This window comes from Toxorhynchites rutilus, chromosome 3, assembly GCF_029784135.1.
Source record: "Toxorhynchites rutilus septentrionalis strain SRP chromosome 3, ASM2978413v1, whole genome shotgun sequence".
Taxonomy (NCBI): Eukaryota; Metazoa; Arthropoda; class Insecta; order Diptera; family Culicidae; genus Toxorhynchites; species Toxorhynchites rutilus.
Genome location: NC_073746.1, coordinates 192,137,805 through 192,156,313, shown reverse-complemented (window position 1 = coordinate 192,156,313; position 18,509 = coordinate 192,137,805). Strand labels below are relative to the sequence as shown.

The 18,509-nt window shown below is 41.5% G+C and overlaps 1 protein-coding gene across 7 annotated transcripts in view; it reads right to left on the bottom strand.

Moving 5' to 3' along the window:
* Window positions 1-18,509, bottom strand: part of LOC129779470 (uncharacterized) — a 167,036-nt gene that overhangs the window by 91,380 nt on the left and 57,147 nt on the right. For all 7 annotated transcript variants that reach the window (XM_055786949.1, XM_055786955.1, XM_055786953.1 and 4 more), the window contains 3 exons: window positions 4,140-4,314; window positions 3,847-4,085; window positions 3,625-3,788 (listed from right to left, as the gene is read on the bottom strand). In XM_055786949.1, coding sequence (XP_055642924.1) covers window positions 3,625-3,788; window positions 3,847-4,085; window positions 4,140-4,314 — 578 coding nt within the window. The remainder of the gene's footprint in view (window positions 1-3,624; window positions 3,789-3,846; window positions 4,086-4,139; window positions 4,315-18,509) is intronic.

The following is an 18,509-nucleotide window of genomic DNA, read 5'->3' as shown; positions in this document are numbered from 1 at the left end:
GTCGTAATCCGCTAGGGCAATATCATACCTCATGCCTTTTTAACAATCTGGCAATTTTTTTTATTTTTTTTGAGGTTTGGCTGGGATATGTATCAATTGGCTCGTACTAATTTGAGAAACAGTGCAGTAAACAACGACGACGTATCGCCCCCGACGAGGTTAAGGAGGCCATTAACCAGCTAAAGAACCACAAATCAGCTGGTAAGGCTGGCCTCGTAGCGGAGCTCTTCGAGGTAGGTCCGGAAAAAATTGTAGAGTGCATGCACCGGTTGATAGTGAGGATCTGGAACACAGAACAGCTACCAGAGGAGTGCCAATAAAGAAGAACGGGGTAATCTGCCCCATTTATAAAAAAGGTGACAGCTGGATTGTGGGAACTATCTTGCCATCGCAATTCTGAATGGTGCCTACAAAATTCTGGTTCATATCTTCTTTCACCGTCTATCGCCAATTGTGAGTAGATTTGTGGGGAGTTATCAGTCCAGATTTATGCCCGGCTGCTCGACGACGGAGCAAATTTTTACACTGAGGCAGATCTTCCAAAAGTGCCGCGAGTATCAGGTCTCTACGCACCACATCTTCTTTGACTTCAAGGCCGCGTATGATACAGTCGACCGACGACAGCTATGGAGGATCATGGATGAACACGGCTTTCCCCGAAAGCTGACAAGACTGATCCACTTCGACAAGGCGATGGACTCTCCTGTCTGCTCTTCAACGTGGCGCTGGAAGGTGTTATGCGGAGAGCGGGCTTCAACATGCGGGGCACGATTTTCAACAAGTCTAGTCAGTTTATCTGCTTCGCCGACGACGTGGACATCGGAAGAACACATGCGACAGTAGCCGACTTGTATACCCGACTGAAACACGAAACAAGGCTGATTGGGTAGTAGTGTTGTGATCGAAGGTGACGAACTCGAAGTGGTAGAAGAATTTGTCTACTTTGGCTCGTTGATAACAACTGACAACAACAGCCATGAAATTCGAAGACGAAAGTCGATGATGGAAGTCGTGCCTACTATGGGCTCCGCAAATCCTTGAGGTCCAACAAACTCCGACGCCGTACGAAGTGTACCATGTACAAATCCCTAATTCGACCGGTTTGACGATGCTTGAAGAAGACTCACAAGCGCTTGGTCTCTTCGAAAGCCGAGTGTAAACAATCTAAGGAACAATATACGGTGATGTACAGGAAGACGGAGTATGGAGAAGGAGAATGAACCACGAACTGGCGCAACTCTACGGCGAACCCAGCATCCAGAAAGTCGCCAAGACTGGACGAGTGCAATGGGCAGGGCAAGTTTGCAATATTGCCGGACAGCAGCCCTGCAAAGATGGTGTTCGCATCGAATCCGGTAGGAACAAGAAGGAGAGGAGCCCAGCGAGTGAGGTGGTTGGACCAGGTGGAGCAGAACTTGGCAAGAATCGGTGCAGCCGGTAGTTGGAGAACTGCGGCCATGGATCGGGTTTATTGGCGAAAAGTTGTGAATCAAATCTAATCTCTCAATGGGATGTACAATCATAGTAAATAAATAAATAAATTAATAAATAAAAATTTGAGAAACGAATACGTCGTCATTTCATAAATTACTTAGTAGTTTTCATACATTCTTCAAAGTAGAAGAAACTGTAGCACTAAAAGTGGTGAATGTCTCAATTTATATGATTTATTGATACAATAAATAAATCAATAAATGTTCAGGTGTGAAGCTTTTTGCGATGGAATCAAACTTCCATAACATTCCTCAAATGAACTATGAAATTCTGCTTTGGAATGTTGATGTAGATCTATCTTTAAATGTGCTCCATTGAAAAACATCTCACGTTAATATGCATTTGTTTTATTATTGGACGTGAATCTTAATTCGTTCCTTTCCCACAAGATGACTCAATTTTCTATAAAAAGTCGACGGCGACAACTGATTTTTGCTGAGTTGTGAGGTGTTGGCAGATTGCAACGTCAACTGCGTTAGAAATGTCGAGTTCCGTTACAAGTAAACCCTTTTGTGGGAAGTTTTAACTTCTGATTGGCAGAAAAGTGCTGTTGAGTCGCTTCGAACGCTTGTGGAAATTTAAGGAGATTCAGCACCATCGGATAGATTTTGTAGGGAACGGTTTAGACGATTTGAAAGTCATTTTAGTGTTAAAGGCGAAAAGCCGAAAAAGTTTGATGACGAAGAATTAGAGTTCTCGATCAAGACGACTCAAAGCCGCATCCAAAAGCAAGGAAATTATGTTGCATACAAATTGAAAGCGTGAGATATCGAACGACAATTTTGCATATCCAAAATATTGCTTAAACGGCACAAAAGTAAGTCATTTTTGCATCGAATCGTTACCGGGGACGGAATATGGGTTCACTACGACAATCCAAAACACTAAAGCTTCTAAAACCTGGTCAAACAATCAATGAAGACTTTTAAAGGCAACAATTGGTCGGATTGAAGCAATTTATTGCCGAAAAACGACCAGATTATGCGACCAGGCACGATTCGATAATGTTCCATCATGACAACGCTCGGCCTCATGTTAAAAATTATTTAGAAAATAGCGGATGGTAAATTCTGATTAACCCGCCTTATAGCCCAGACCTCGTCCATTTGTTTTGATTGATGCAGCCATTTACTACCATTTGTTTTGATTGATGCAGAACGCTTTCCTGCGCTTCATCAGAACAAGGTATAAAAAATTGGCAGGATTCATTATTGGCTTTAAAAGATGAACGCTTCTCTCGCGACGGAATCCGTAAACTGCCAGAAAGAAGGGAAAAAGTAGTGGCCAATTCTTAGAAAAATGTGTTATTTCATTTTATTGTTCAAATAAATGTGTTTCTCATGCAAAAAAAAAACAGAACGATTTAAGTGGCGCACCCAATATAATATTTTGTTTGTTTTGCTACAAATTTTGATGATATGCATAGGAATCAAGTAGAAATATCTCTAAGATTTATTTGTTATGCTATGTATTACGATTTCTCAATTCGCAAAAATGGGTTGTCAGCAAGGTTTGTGGATCCACTGGTGATGACCAAATTGTGACGCTGATCAAAACTAATCTTTTGTACACGACATGTAAAATTATCAGATTCAATAGAATTCAATATCTTTAAACACAATTCAAGAGCATCTGATGGAGCTTAAATACTTCAATCACTACGATGAATGGGATTCATACAATTCGAATTGAATATCAATTTACAAATAGTTTCCACCAAGCAACTAGTCGATAAACTCCAACAAGTATTGATTGCAACCAGTATAAATGTCGTGTTCCACCATGACAATGTTGTCCTTCTAGGAAAATAGTCTCAACAGTAAAATTGATCAAAGGAAAATGTAATTTTAGATAATCATCATATTTCTCCATGTTACAAAAAACAGAGAGATTCGGGTCAAAGTCTATTGTCTATTGCAGCTATATTAGTATCGGAGGGTAATTTATGTTTAATTTACATGGCAACTGGTTACAGTTACGTTGTTACGGTTTTTTATGTGTGTTTTGCTCACTATGTGACAAGTAAAACGGAACAAAAATATTTGTTTGCCTCAGTATGATTAGTGCAGCTTGAACTCAGTGATGGATTATTCAACACTTGCATAGCAGATTAAGACATGTTTACATTACCTGTTCTAAAGTTGACTACTATATCAACCAGAAAGATCGTATCACTTAAACAATTGAAGGCAATCCATCTCGTGCTGAGGTCATCGTTGAAAAAGGATATGGCAACAGGCAAAATAATTAAATTAGCAACGAGCAGTAGTAACATACATAAATCCCAGTAAAACCTGAAAGTACAAAAGAATTATAGTAAATGAATGCTATTTTGGTTGCTCTGGAAATCACCTAAAAGAGCTGCATGGATGGATCACCCAATGCCCTGACGTTTTCTGTCGAATTCTTTCTTTCACTAAAGCCTTTTTGCTCCCGAAAAGTTTCATAGCAAGTCGATTGTCTGTTGGCTGAAACCATGCTTGTAGCTGGTTTTTCAAAAAATTCGATGATGGTTTCTCCGTCGACGGTGGTATACTAGGAAGAGGCTCTTCCTTTGGTGTCCCATAAAGGGACACATCATCAAAATGCACCTTTAGATGAGTGTAGTTATTAATATCATTAAAATTTTATTGTGAGGAACTTACCTTTGATTTTGCCATGTCGTTTATGTAATCATTTATCAATAATGCTTCATCGTCCAGTGCCGTCACTAACGAGTCGGTGCAAGTGTTGTCGATAGATACTCTCAGATCGTTCTCATTTTGAGATAGAAGATTCGAATGAAATCTTATAGAGTCCGTACTAGCAGCATTGAATAGTCTGTAATGAATGAAATAAAGAAAAGAAATTAAGAGACATATAACCACGTCAAAAAACATCTCACATACGAGGGCAGTCCGATAAGTACTTAGTCTACAAAAAAAACAAAAATTTTGGAAAAGTGGCGATTTATTTCTCAACATAGTCTCCTTTTAGTTCGATACACCCAGCGATGCTCCAACTTCTTTAATCCATCTGAAAAAACGTCCCCCTGAGTACAATAAAAATACTGAACTGCCTGAGAGTGCTGCTCGGTCAAACATCCATATTTTTTCATATGACTGAACCTCTTTCCTGAAATGTATATTCTGAAGGTAACGCACATGAACTAGGATCCAATTTATTGCAATCGGTAATAGAGGTTGATGGCCCATCAGGATAAAGACACCCAAGAACATAAAGAATGTTGGATTTTTCGTAGTATTAAAAATCACGACTTAAGTGCGGGTTGCATTTTTTTTAAGTTCCTTGATTTTTTTAAAATAGTAAAGTTACGAAATCATGATTTTTTATAGGTTCATGCGATAGAGGGATGCATACAGATTGTATTCATATAAACATAGATCGGATAAGTAGAACTATCGCGTAAGCCAGTTTGAAAAAAACATGTTTCGAGAAAAACGCAGTTAACGAAGTTAATTGTTATGGCCGTACTAGATAAGATATCGCATCACTAAAATTGTAAATAATGATATTTTCGAAAAGTCTCTTCTATGGTATATTCCTCAATGTCTGAATTAGAGAAATATGGAGAAAAAAAAAGATTTTTTTCAAATTTCTAGACTAGAATACATTTTTAAAGAACACAACATTGTGCTAATTTCAAATCCGACCGGATTCCGGAATAAGGGTTTATTTTACCGAAAAACACTGAGGGGACTTATCTCAATCTGCGATTCGTTTCATAAACGCGTCGAAAATACTTATTTGTAGCGAATTGTAAAGAGCAAACCATTTACAAGAATGTTGAGTTAAAAAAAATCATAGCAAGTGAATGGAACCTCGAAGCAGATTTTCGCTTGAAGAAAGTTATGGCTGGGTCTGGTAGGACTGGAGGAAAATCTGTATCATGAGCTTCTATCAAGCAACTAGTTTTGATGAATTCCAACAAGTACTGCTAGCAGCTGAACGTATGAAAATCAACGATCCAGAACGCTTTTAGGGCACTTCTAAAACTCCACCCGCGTTACACACCAGATATTGCATCTTCAGATTATTAACTGTTAAGATACTTGTAAGAACTTCAAGTTACTGCATAGCATATGTTCTGAGAGGATGGAATTCTCAAGTTGCATGAAGGATGCTGAAATATTCAGGAAAAAACGGTGCATCTAACGGGTGTTAAATAAAAAAAAGAGAATTTCTTCAATCACATATTAAATTTTTTTTTCATCGATTTCAGTATTTTTTATTAATAACATAATGTATTTTCTTCAAAAAAATGTCAGTGAATGTTTGAGTAAGGGCCGTGGTCTGCTGTTCGACGCAACTTTGTCGCGATGCTCTCACAAGAACGTTGTATGGCACTTACGTCCATTTTCCGGACACAATTCCGGATTCTTGTAGTCAGTTGCTTCGTGTCCTTGGCCCTCCAATTGTTTTTATACACTAGGGCACTGAGTGAGCCAAAGAAATCCTCTATTGGGCGGCACTGCGGCAAGTTTGTTGGGTTACGATCTTTCGGCACGAACGGTATCTTTTTCTCCTCAACATACGCCTGCGTCTTCTTGGCGTAATGGGAAGACGCGTTGTCCGGCCAGAAGACGTACTTACCATCCGCGTGATGCTCGTTCAGGAACGGCAGCAGGATTTTATTGAGGCACTCTTCTCGATAGATTTGTTGGTTGATTGCCAGACCGCTCGGCTTAAACCAAGGCTTTGAAATGCCCCGGTCGGAAATGGCGATGTACAACATAACCTTTTTTTCAAACCTGTGCTTGAACTTGTATTTCACTTCAGGCGGTGTGGATGACTTGTCGCTGGAGTAGTAATTATCATTTCCTGGAATATGCGTTTTGGACAGCGGAAAATAGCTTTCGTCGTCCAGAACGAAAGACGTTCCGCGGTATTTTTTGGTCATCCACCGACACTGTGATTTAACCGTCTCAATCTGCTCCTCCGTGTACTCCGGCGACCTCGTCTTCTTCCTGCAGACGATTCCTTCCATCTTGAGGGTCCGATGGATCAATATGTGGGAGCAGCCATATTTCCGACCGGCGTCACGCAGGCTGGTTGCGTCCTTGTTGTCAAACAGGTTCTTTAACGATGTCTTCCTCTGCTTCGTCATTATCGTCACCGGACAACCACTTCCGACCTTCCGCTCTACGTTCAGGGAACCCAGGATACGATATACCGTACTGACAGGTAAATTTTCTTCCTTAAAATGTGCCACCGTGAACTTTTTTCCTTGCTGAAAATGCGTTTCGTAGAACCGTACAATTTCGCGGAGCACGTGCTGTTTCGACGCCATCTTTGCTTTGACTAAATTCAAACTAGCAAAACCAAATACGCCTACTGTTTCTAGGGAGCCCAAAGAGCAATTTTCTTGGAGAAAGAAAATTTTACGCTCTTTATTTGAGTTACTGAAAGGTACTAAAAAAATTCTCATTTTTTATTTAACACCCGTTATGGACGAAAAGATGTATGTCTACAAAAATATGCTTTTGGGTTTTTCCTTAGAATCCGCACGAAATTTTCAGGACAATATTTAGCATGATTTAACAATTAAGGGTTGTAGGACAACGGAATCATCGATCACGATGATACTGCAGATGTTTTGTTTCTACTAGGTTCATTATAGCCATCGGGCACTACCGAACCTGTAAGGCGTCGTGCACATATTACGTAACGCTAAAAATCCAGATTTTATACCACATCCCCCCTCGCCTACGTAAAGCAATTTCCTATCTCTAATACACAGAAAGTAACGCAACCTCGAACCCCCTCCTCCGCCTAAAAGCGAAAGCCATTGATGTTTAGACGAGATAATTCTGTTTTCAAACAAAGTGTTTGATTTTATTGCCTGATTTTTTGAAAACTCAAACATCCAGCCAGCTTTAATAAAAATACTCGAGAATAAGCTCACAATCGATATTTTAAAATGGATATGGAGATAGCGTAAATGGAATTCGCAAGAATATAATGAGCTCCCGGACAATGTTGAAAAAAATCGAAGATTTCATGACAAATCGTTACCATTGGTAAGGTTATAATTTTTATCAATCAACATATGTAATAGAAAATAGAAACAAACTTGAAATGAAATTTAAGCGAAAAAAAAGAATTTCTTGATTTTTTCCTCAAAACCGGAGGAATGTCCACGTGGACAACTGGGGAGGGATATAAGGAATGTCCACGCTTGACTACGAAGGGGGAGGGGGGTGTCTAAAATAAAGCTTTTTCTGTCCACGTGGTATGTGGACAGCCCTTTGGAAACAAAAAAAAAGTCGCACGGGGCCAAATCTTGAGAATAATATGGATGGGGCAGCAGTTCGTAGTGCAATTCGACTAATTTAGCCGCGGCGACGGCGGAGGTGTGAGCCGGTACGTTGTCATGGTGGAAGAGCACTTTTTTCTTCGCCAAATGGGGCCGTTTTTTCGGTAAATCTGCGTCGAATCAGCCCAATAATTCGGTACAGTAGAGCCCAGTGACCGTTTTGCCCTTCTCCAGGTAGTCGATGTAGATCACACCTTGCGAATCACAGAAAACGGTGGCCATAACCTTTCCGACCGATAGGACTTCTTCGGACCACGTTCGCCGGGGAAGTCCACTAATTCGAATGTTCCTTGGTCCCTGGTGTGTACCAGTAGATCCATGTTTCGTCGACGGTCACGAAACGACGCAGAAACTCCTTCGGATTGCGCTTAAACAGCGTCAAACACTGCTCTGAAGTGGTCTCACGGTTGCGTTTGTTGTCCGGAGTGAGCAAACGCGGCACCCATCACGCCGACAGCTTTCTCATGCCCAAAATTTCATGCAGGATATGACCCACGCGGTCTTTTGAGATGCCTACTGTTTCAGCTATCTCGCGCACCTTCAATCGGCGATCTTCCAATACGAGATCGTGGATTTTTGTCACGTGGTAGCCGTTTTGGGGACAACTGGGCGTGGCTCATCAAAAACCGACGTGCGACCACGTTGAAACTCGTTAAACCAATTTTTGACGGTCGCTATCGAAGAGTCACCGTATACAGCATCCAAGCGCTCTTTGATTTGGCTGCGCGATTTACCTTCCAAAAACAAGAATCGAATAACCGAACGTTATTGCTCTTTTTACATTTTTCTAAAATCCGCGGACACTCCCGCTTCCACACACGGTCCACAAAACTACGAGTCCGATTGGGCTTTCTCTGAAAACAGTAGCCGTTTACGAGAAAGTACTACACGATAGTAATCTCTCTTGCGATACTGCCGCCATCGGGCGATGAGGCTAAATACTTATCGGACCGCCCTCGTATATTCGATTGTTGCCATTTATATACTGAGCCTTCTACAAATGAGCTTCGACACCCTTATCATTTGAGTGGCAGCAGCCATGGCGAAAACAGCCAAGCAACTACGCTCGATGCTTTATTCGTAATTTCACTTCCACCCAGGAGAGAAGAAGTTGGACATCGAGAAGTACTAAGTACTAGAATATAGCTGATACGGCACTTACAACATTCTTTCTCTCTCTTCTGGAGAAAATCGAGAGCGTCGAGCGGAAGCTTGGTTCCAGCCGCTCGACGGTGCTGCATGATCATGGAAAACAGCAGAAGCTGGACAGAAAGATCAAGAGGAAGGTCGCCTCATCGTTCTGCAACCTGGTCCGGGAGGTCGGAGCAAACGGCCAAACTGTGATAAAGAATCACAGGTCACATTTTTAAGAAATAAAGTTAACGTCAATAACTAATTTTCCTGCAAACGGATTCTAACGATTTGCATACCAATCGAATCGTAAATTCTCTAAGTTTTGTTTAATATGCTATACATTACAATCCCTTGGTGTGTAAAATCTCTAAATTGATGAAAACTAGAAGCATCCCCATTTTCCCTTACATTTTTTCCCTTACATTTCAAATTTCTGTTCATCTGTGTGCTTACCTAACCGTGCTGTCAATGCAACTTATGCAGCCGCGAGAGTAAAAACAACGAAGGGAATAACGCAAAGAGAATATTTACGAAATAAACTCCACCCTGGTATGTACACTTGTGCTAGCGTATAAATATTGCATATAACGGGTATTTCAATAGGACCAAAGTAGACCGATAGGGACAGCAAACGACGCCATATTTTGTCCTGCTTTCTTCACATTTCTTTTCATTAAGGTTTGCCATTTCATAATCGAAGGATATACGATCCAACAACGAGTCAAGATTATTAAAATTTGCTACCGAAATTTGGAGTCAATGGCCTCAACTTTAAGAGCGTTACGTCTAATTTAGGTCATCATAATCGTCTTAGAAACATCATCTCCATCGATGAGGCTCATTTCAGGCTACGTCAATAAGCAAAATATGCGTTATTGACCAGGTAGCAATCCACACGTACTCCATGAGTCACCATTGCATCCTGAAAAGAATACTGGCACGGCACGGAATACGGTTTGGTGCGGTTTATGGTCCGGCGGCGTCATCGGGCGATACCTCTTCCGTGATGATCAAGACCGGCACGTTATACTTATGACAGACATACAATTGTACTAGCGTTGTACTTCGAAAATTGTATGTCTGTCACCATGTACAGCGCTAGAACCATGCAAGCAACTCGGTACAATCGCTGTACCTGTACCGACCTGTTTTACCGCTGTACATGGCTAAAGTTGTACTGTGCGCAGCGCCATAGATGGTTAGTGGTGGGTAGCATGAACAAGCCTAATCAAAACACTTGGTAAACATTCTTTTCATTGGCTTTCTCTTAAGTTAATAACTCAGATTGGAAACTTGTTTATTGTGTTGTATAGTTTAGACGCTAAATAAAAACTTTTTTCAATTAAAATATGTGATGAAAATTGGTCAAATTTCTGATTGTCAGTTTGACATGCGGTACAATGTACAACCAAAGTATGTCTGTCATGCTACGATGGTACCCGTACAACGCTAGTACAGCTGTATGTCTGTCCATGGTATTACTGTGAATGGGAATCGCTACCGCTCAATGATACCCGAATATTTTTGGCGTGAATTGGACAATCTAAACTATGTGGTTTCAACAGGACGACGCCACAAGCCACACAGCGAATTTAACAATCGATTTATTGAAAACCAAGTTTGGTGAGCGTGTTATCTTACGAAATGACTCAGTCAATTGGCCGCCTCGGTCGTGCGATTTGACGCCGTTAGACTATTTCCTGTGGGGCTACGTCAAGTCTATATTCTATGCCAACAATCCGGCGACGATTGATGAACTTCGTACGAATATCGCAGTATCGGCGGATTTATGCTTGAAAACCGTCGAAAATTTGGTTCATCGTCTGGACTTTTGCAAGCGTGCCCGTGGTGGCCATGCAAAAGAAATCGAGTTCATACATAATGGCATCAATTGTACTTTCACTTGAATAAAGAATTTCATTTATATCCAAAACCGTTTTTGGTTTATTTAAAATAAACTTTTGGGGCGCTCTTATTGATAAACCCGATACTTTGAGGAAAATTCTTAACAAATTTTCGTTTGGTGGTGCCGAAAGCAGACACGGTGTGCTGATGAGCGTCGAACGACAATAAAGTGTCTTTGTCAAGGGAGTTGAAGAGGGAGTTTGGATTGAAGTTGTCCACATTGGCTCTTCCCAGGGCTAGAGACGAATAAACTCTCAGAGTTTAAAGCCTCTATAATTCAATATCAGTATATCAGTCAAGGAAATTTTCACTTCCCGTTTGGTGGTCATCGAAGCAACATCGTTGCTGGCGAAAGTCGGATTTGCTTGATTACGTGCCTCATGAAACGTCGGATTTCCTTGATTACTTGCCTTATGATACGTATTCATATTTTAATTCATCACATTAATACTACTACCCAAGAGAGATTAGATATTGTTCATAATATTTCGCCAATAAACCCGATCTATGATCGCCAACTCCAAGCCATACCAATTCTTGCCAGTTCTGAGTTCGCCGTAAAGTTGTGCCAGTTCGTGGTTCATTTTTCTTCTACGTACTCAGTTTTTTTGTACACCGCCGTATATTGCTCTTTGCACTCTGCATTCGAAAACGCCAAGTATTTCCGAACCCCTTTTCGAGCATCGTCTATGCTTCGAGCCCGTAGAGGACGTAGAGGCCTACCAGTCGGATCAAGGATTTGTACATGGTACACTCAGAGTTTGTTGTACCTCAGAGATTTATGGAGCCCATAATAGGTACGTCTTCCGTTGACTATGCGAATTTTACCTCTGCTGTTGTTGTCAACGAGTCAATGTGGACGAATTTGTCGAACACTATGTCACCGTCAATTACAACATTACTAACAAAAAGGATTCTATTACGATCCGTCCTACCTGGTAGAATAAACGCGAAGCAGTACTGATTGGGCTTGGGCTTCTCGGTTCTGGAATTTCGGAAGCAGAGGAAAGGTACACACAACATCCCTGCCATGCTGATATTCGGCGAAATCACTTCACACACAAATTTGGAGGCAGCGAATATTTTTGCAACAAAGCGTATTCAGTGAAGCAACACCTGTTCAACGACAAAATTGCTATGACCATATCAAGAAATTCAACGTTAATCTGCCATATATACATCTTAATCTGGATGAAGTTAGGAAAGCTCTCGAAGACCTCGATTCAACTAAAGGACCTGGAACAGATGATTTACCTCTTGTGTTTTGGAAAAACTGTGCTGCTTCGCTTGTGATACCTGTAGCTGCTGTTTTTAATCGCTCCATAGAGGACGGAGTAATCCCACTCGCGTGGAAAATGGCATATATAGTTCCGATCTATAAATCCGAAAATTCCAATTGTATTTCCAATTATCGTGGTGTATCCATTCTCTGCTGCCTCAGACAAGTGTTTGAGATGCTGGTTCACGCAGCATTGTATAGGGTGACTGCACCAATCATCTCTGACAGCCAGCACGGATTCATGAAACGGCGTTTAACAACAACAAACCTCATGTGCTATGTGTCAGCGATTTCACGTACTTTTGAATCAAAGCAACAAATGGATTCAGTTTATGTAGACTTTGCGAAAGCATTGGATACAGTACCGTACAATCTCATCGTTCATAAAATGAATCATATTGGTTTTCTCTCATGGATTACCAAATGGATATACTCGTACTTATCGGATCGTAAAGCTTTCGTTCTAGTTAATTCCGTGCGCTCTATTCCCAATTCCATCTGGTGTGCCACAAGGAAGTGTTCTCGGCCCACTTATGTTTATTATTTATGTTAACGACCTATGTGAGCTACTTTCCACATCCAAGCTTTTATTCGCCGATTATCTTAAACTTTATACTGAGATTGCATCACTCATTGACTGTATCAAACTTCAAGATGATATTAATTGTTTGCTAGTCTGGTGCAATGATAACGGTATGCGCGTGAATAGTAAAAAGTGTAAAGCCATATCCTACAGTCGCTGCAATAATGTCATTTGCCACCAATACCACATGGAGTTGGAGCCCATAGAACGTGCAAACTCGATATGTGATCTAGGAGAAATGATCGATTCTAAACTGAAGTTCATTGAGCACATATCAATTACAACGATATGCGACTTTGAAGTGAACGAAGATGTGTTGCGTAGATACTTAACACTCGCAGGACTTTAGGAGGATCTGTTGCAGCGAAAAAAACTGGTAGGTTTTCAAGCAACCAGGCATGAATCCGGTCTAATAACTCCCCACAAACCTACATACCATCGGCGATAGACGACGAAAGAGGATCTGGGATAGAATTTTGTAGGCACCCCTCAGGATCGTGATTGTACGGTAGTTTTCACAATCCAGTTTGTCATCATAGATGGCGCAGATTACTCCTTTTTTCCAATCATCTGATAGCGTTCCGTGTCCCAGATGCTGAACATAAACCGGTGTATACACTTTATATGTTTTGACGAACCTCCCTTGACGAGCTCCGCTGCAAGGCAATCCTTACCAGCCTCTTTGTGATTCTTCAGCTGAACAATGATCTCCTTCATTTAACTCATCGTAAGGGATGGTACGTCGTCGTTGTTCACTTCACCGGTGTAGTCGTATTCTACGCCGTCTTGACTTCTTGATGTCTTATGTTATTGACGTCTTACAATTTTAAACGCAGTTTGTCCACCATCAGACGCGATAGAAGAAGATACTACGTATTACCATGTTAAAGGCAGCGACGCCAATAAGTCTTAGACCAGTATCGTTGGTTCGCGAATGGACGCTGATCCTACCAACCATCTATCTCAGCAAGAGAAGGCTCTTGACCAACCTGAACAATTAGAACAGGCGACCACTCAAGTATCTACCAAGTTCAAGTTTTGGAATACGAATGGAACGAAAATATTGGGTGTGCTTATATGAAAAGGACAAATATATCGGGAAGAAATAAAAAATCGGTTTTGGAAAAACGGAATTCCAAACTTTTTGTGGACTAACAAAGTTTTTTGCTAACCAACTCAATAACAAACCCTATAAACCTAATCAGATAGCTTTCTCTCGATTGCTAGAACGCCTACGTAGGACTTTTCCATACAAATATACTTCTTTTTCGATGAAAATCTATCCCTTCGTCTTTGATGATGAACAATTCAATAAATAATGATCGCACCGCATGCCGAAAGATAGTTTGAGGTCTTTAATAAATTCTGTACACAGTTAATTTATTGATTTGAGGAAAAAAAATTGATTTTTTTAAAAAAAATCAATTTTGGCATAAAATGCCAAAATAGTGTTTTAGAAAATCTTCTGTAATTTTGAAAATATTGCACTAAGGGTTAAGGTTAGCAGGTAAATTTTTAGTCTCGTATATTCTTTAAACTTCTGTGAATATTCCATTATTACGTTCAGCCATTTTTTCTAGTCGATCGATCAATGTTTGGAGTAAATTCGAGGTACACTTCATCTTAGGAATTCAACGAAGGAATATTCAGATGATGAAGTGACGTGAAGGATATTATGATTTTTAGAAGTTGTGTTTAACAATTATCACTTTCATGGTTTCAACATTGAGTCGTAACTTTTCCGTTGTCTACATACAGTGAAAGCTCTCTATAACGACAACGCAAGGGTCCATCGTTGTAGAGAATTGTCGCTATAAAAGTTTGTCGCTTAGATGTCGCTATAACGAATCGCTAAAGCTCATGCAAAACAATTAAATTATATTAAAAACAAAAGTAATTGATGTCTAACCATCTTGAAACAAACATTCGTCTTCCTAAGCTCGAAGCCGCCGGACGGTTTTATATCGTTATCGTCCATCGTTGAAGTGATACCGTTATTTTCGTGGCTGGTGAAGTGAGTGTTGGACACTAACGGGATTCCCTGTGAATTCATTGGAGCAGACACAACAAGCGAGAGGAAGAAACGCTGCACGCGAGCGCTGAGTGCTGGTGTGTTATCGCCGTAGCACCGTCTTCGACATCATCACCGCGTGGTGCGATACACGGGTTCAGCTGTACCGAACGATCAACACGCAGCACCGTTATAAATAATCCGCACTGGTGTGCATAATAAGTATACTCAAATTAATAGGTTAAGGTTATTAGGTTAAGGAATTATAAAAAAAAATTGCAAAATTTATAAGAAAGTGTACATCTGCCATTTTAAATGGCAGAAGGGGAAGAAAGCGTTGACATGGATATCGAATCCACTGTCTCCCCCTCCCCAGCTACGGGTGCTGGGAAGTCGCTTAAACGCGTTCCCCCCTCAGAAGATGTCTCTTTACAGGAAGAGTTAACTCACCTCAACAAGCCTCCCTCAAGAAAATTTGCAAACCTTTCCTCTTCACCCCCTCATTCTCCCGCTCCCGTTTCCGCTCAACTCCCGAACTTGCCTCCCAGCCCTACTGATCCCGCTCCCGCTCAACAATCGACCTCGACCTCCCCCTCAGTTGCTTCCTCTCCTCGTGTCAAGGTCTATCCAGAAGATTCACCTGGAGCTGGCCCATGGGTTGTTTTTTTCCGGCCCAAACCGAACGGAAAATCCATCAATGTCATTCAGGTTTCGAAAGATCTGGCAAGATATTATTCCTCCGTGGTCGAAATCTCTAAGGTTAGACCGAACAAACTGCGTGTTGTCGTGAGTGATCGGAAACACGCAAATGCAGTTGTGATCGACGAGAGATTCTCCCTAGAGTATCGTGTCTACGTGCCTTCCCATGACGTAGAAATCTCGGGGGTGATAACTGAAACGGGTCTGACGTGTGAAATGATAAAGGAAGGAGTTGGTAAATTTAAAAGACTCCCGTTGGTGGGCGTTAAAATTTTGGACAGCCGCCAACTAGGGAAAGTATCCCAAGAAAAGGGAAAAACTAAATTCACGCCGTCAGACTCGTTTCGAGTAACTTTTGCTGGTTCCGCTCTCCCTGACTACGTCATGGTGGGCAAATTAAGACTGCCTGTGCGACTCTTCGTGCCAAAGCCCATGACTTGCCAAAAATGCAAGTCAGTTGGTCACACTTCAGATTATTGTGCCAACAAGCGCTGTGCCACTTGCGGAGAGCAACATGAGGGGAAATCCTGCAGTGCGACTGAGCATAAATGTCCATATTGCGGGGGATCCCCACACGAGCTCTCAGTTTGTGAAACTTACAAGAGTCGCTGGGAGAAACAGAAGCGCTCTTTGAAGGAACGCTCGAAACGCACTTTTGCGGATATTTTAAAGGGCGCTTCTCCACTGGCCCAACAACAACAACCAATCATCACACAAAATGTCTTCGCCACGTTACCCGTTGACGAAATGGAAGCGGACACAGCTAACGGGGGCACACCGTTCATTTTCCAAGGGAATCCCCGGCGCAAAAATGTGACCACTCCCAAAGTTCAAGGACAAGCCCCTCCGGTTATACCTCCTGTTAGCATGCCTAAAAAATCGAGTGCAGCGGACAAGCAAAATCAGGTTCCTCCTGGCTTCCGTGGGAATAGTTCACCTTCGAACGACCCAGCAATCGAGGGGACATCAAAAACCCCAAATGTCCCTATTTTTCCGTCCAGCTCAACTTCCAATCGGGATTTATAAAGTTGTCTGACCTTTTGGACCAAATCTTCAAGTGTTTTAATGTTTCCGACTCCATCAGAACCATTGTCATTTCAATGCTTCCAGTATTAAAGACAATTTTGCAACAATTGATGCAAACATGGCCCCTCCTTGCAATGATTATCTCTCTTGATGTCTAATTCAAATAGAGAGGTCGGAGATATCACTGTTTTACAGTGGAATTGTCGTAGTCTTATCCCTAAATTGGATACATTCAAATTTTTAATTCATAACTTCAATTGTGACGTTTTTGCTCTGTCCGAAACTTGGCTTTCTTCGCGAGATGATATCTCTTTCCACGATTTTAATATTATACGCTTGGACCGTGTTGACAGATACGGAGGGGTGCTATTGGGGATCAATAAGTGCCACTCATTTTTTAGAATTGACCTTCCACCTATTGGGGGGATCGAAGCTGTTGCTTGTCATGCAAACATCAGAGGCAAAGACCTTTGTATTGTCAGCTTGTATTGGCCTCCGAGAGCTGCGGTTAGCCGCAAGCAACTTGTTGACATGTGCTCACTCCTTCCTGAGCCACGATTGATCTTGGGAGACTTCAACTCTCACGGAACTGCCTGGGGGGAACAGTACGACGACAATCGTTCATCGATGATATATGACCTTTGTAACAGCTTCAATATGACCGTTTTGAATACTGGGGAAACAACACGTGTTCCTAAACCTCCTGCTAACCCAAGTGCTCTTGACCTCTCGCTTTGCTCGAATTCACTATCGTTAGATTGCAAGTGGAATGTAATCCAGGACCCCAACGGTAGTGATCACTTGCCAATCAAAATTTCCATCACCATTGGTTCGAATTCTTCTGAATCTATAAACATGGCATATGACCTCACAAGACACATTGACTGGAAAAAATATGCGGACGCGATTGCTCTAGCCATCAATTCCAGAGATGGTTTGCCTCCATTGGAGGAGTATAACTTCCTTTCTCGTTTGATATATGACAGCGCGGTTCGCGCTCAAACGAAACCCATCCCAGGCTCCACTTTTCGTCAAAGGCCTCCCAATCCATGGTGGGATAGCCAATGTTCCAAGCTTTATCAGGATAAATCGAACGCATTTAAAGCTTTTCGGAAACGTGGAACCATTGAGAATTTTCAAACGTATTTGGACCTTGAAAATCAATTTAAAAACTTGATCAAAGGGAAAAAACGTGCTTATTGGCGAAATTTCGTGGGAGGTTTGTCACGAGAAACGTCAATGAAAAAATTATGGAAAGTGGCTCGAAACATGAGAAATCGCTCTTCATCGAATGAAAGCGAAGAATATTCACATCGATGGATTTTTAATTTTGCACGGAAGGTTTGTCCCGATTCCGTTCCTGTGCAAAAAATTGTTCGAGATATACCACAAGATAGGTGCGATCTTGATTCCGAGTTTTCGATGGTAGAATTCTCTCTTGCTCTCCTTTCTTGTAACAATTCGGCTCCAGGAACGGATAGAATTAAGTTCAACTTGTTAAAAAACCTCCCTGATGTGGCGAAACATCGCTTGTTGAATTTATTCAATCGGTTTCTGGAGCATAATATTGTTCCAGATGATTGGAGACAAGTGCGAATTATAGCTATTCAAAAACCCGGAAAACCCGCATCCGACTTCAATTCGTACCGTCCAATAGCAATGCTGTCTTGTATACGGAAATTGTTGGAGAAAATGATCTTGTTTCGCCTTGATCGATGGGTCGAAACGAATGGCCTACTCTCAGATACACAATATGGGTTCCGCAGGGGCAAGGGGACGAATGATTGTCTTGCGTTGCTTTCTTCAGAAATTCAAATGGCTTACGCCGAAAAAAAACAAATGGCTTCAGTATTCTTGGACATAAAGGGGGCCTTTGATTCTGTTTCAATAGAGGTTTTGTCAGACAAATTACACTCTCGGGGTCTGCCGCCTCTGTTGAATAATATGTTATATAACTTGCTTTGTGAGAAACAGTTGAACTTTTCTCACGGGGATTCGACAGTAAATCGGGTCTCCTACATGGGCCTCCCCCAGGGCTCATGTTTAAACCCCCTTTTGTACA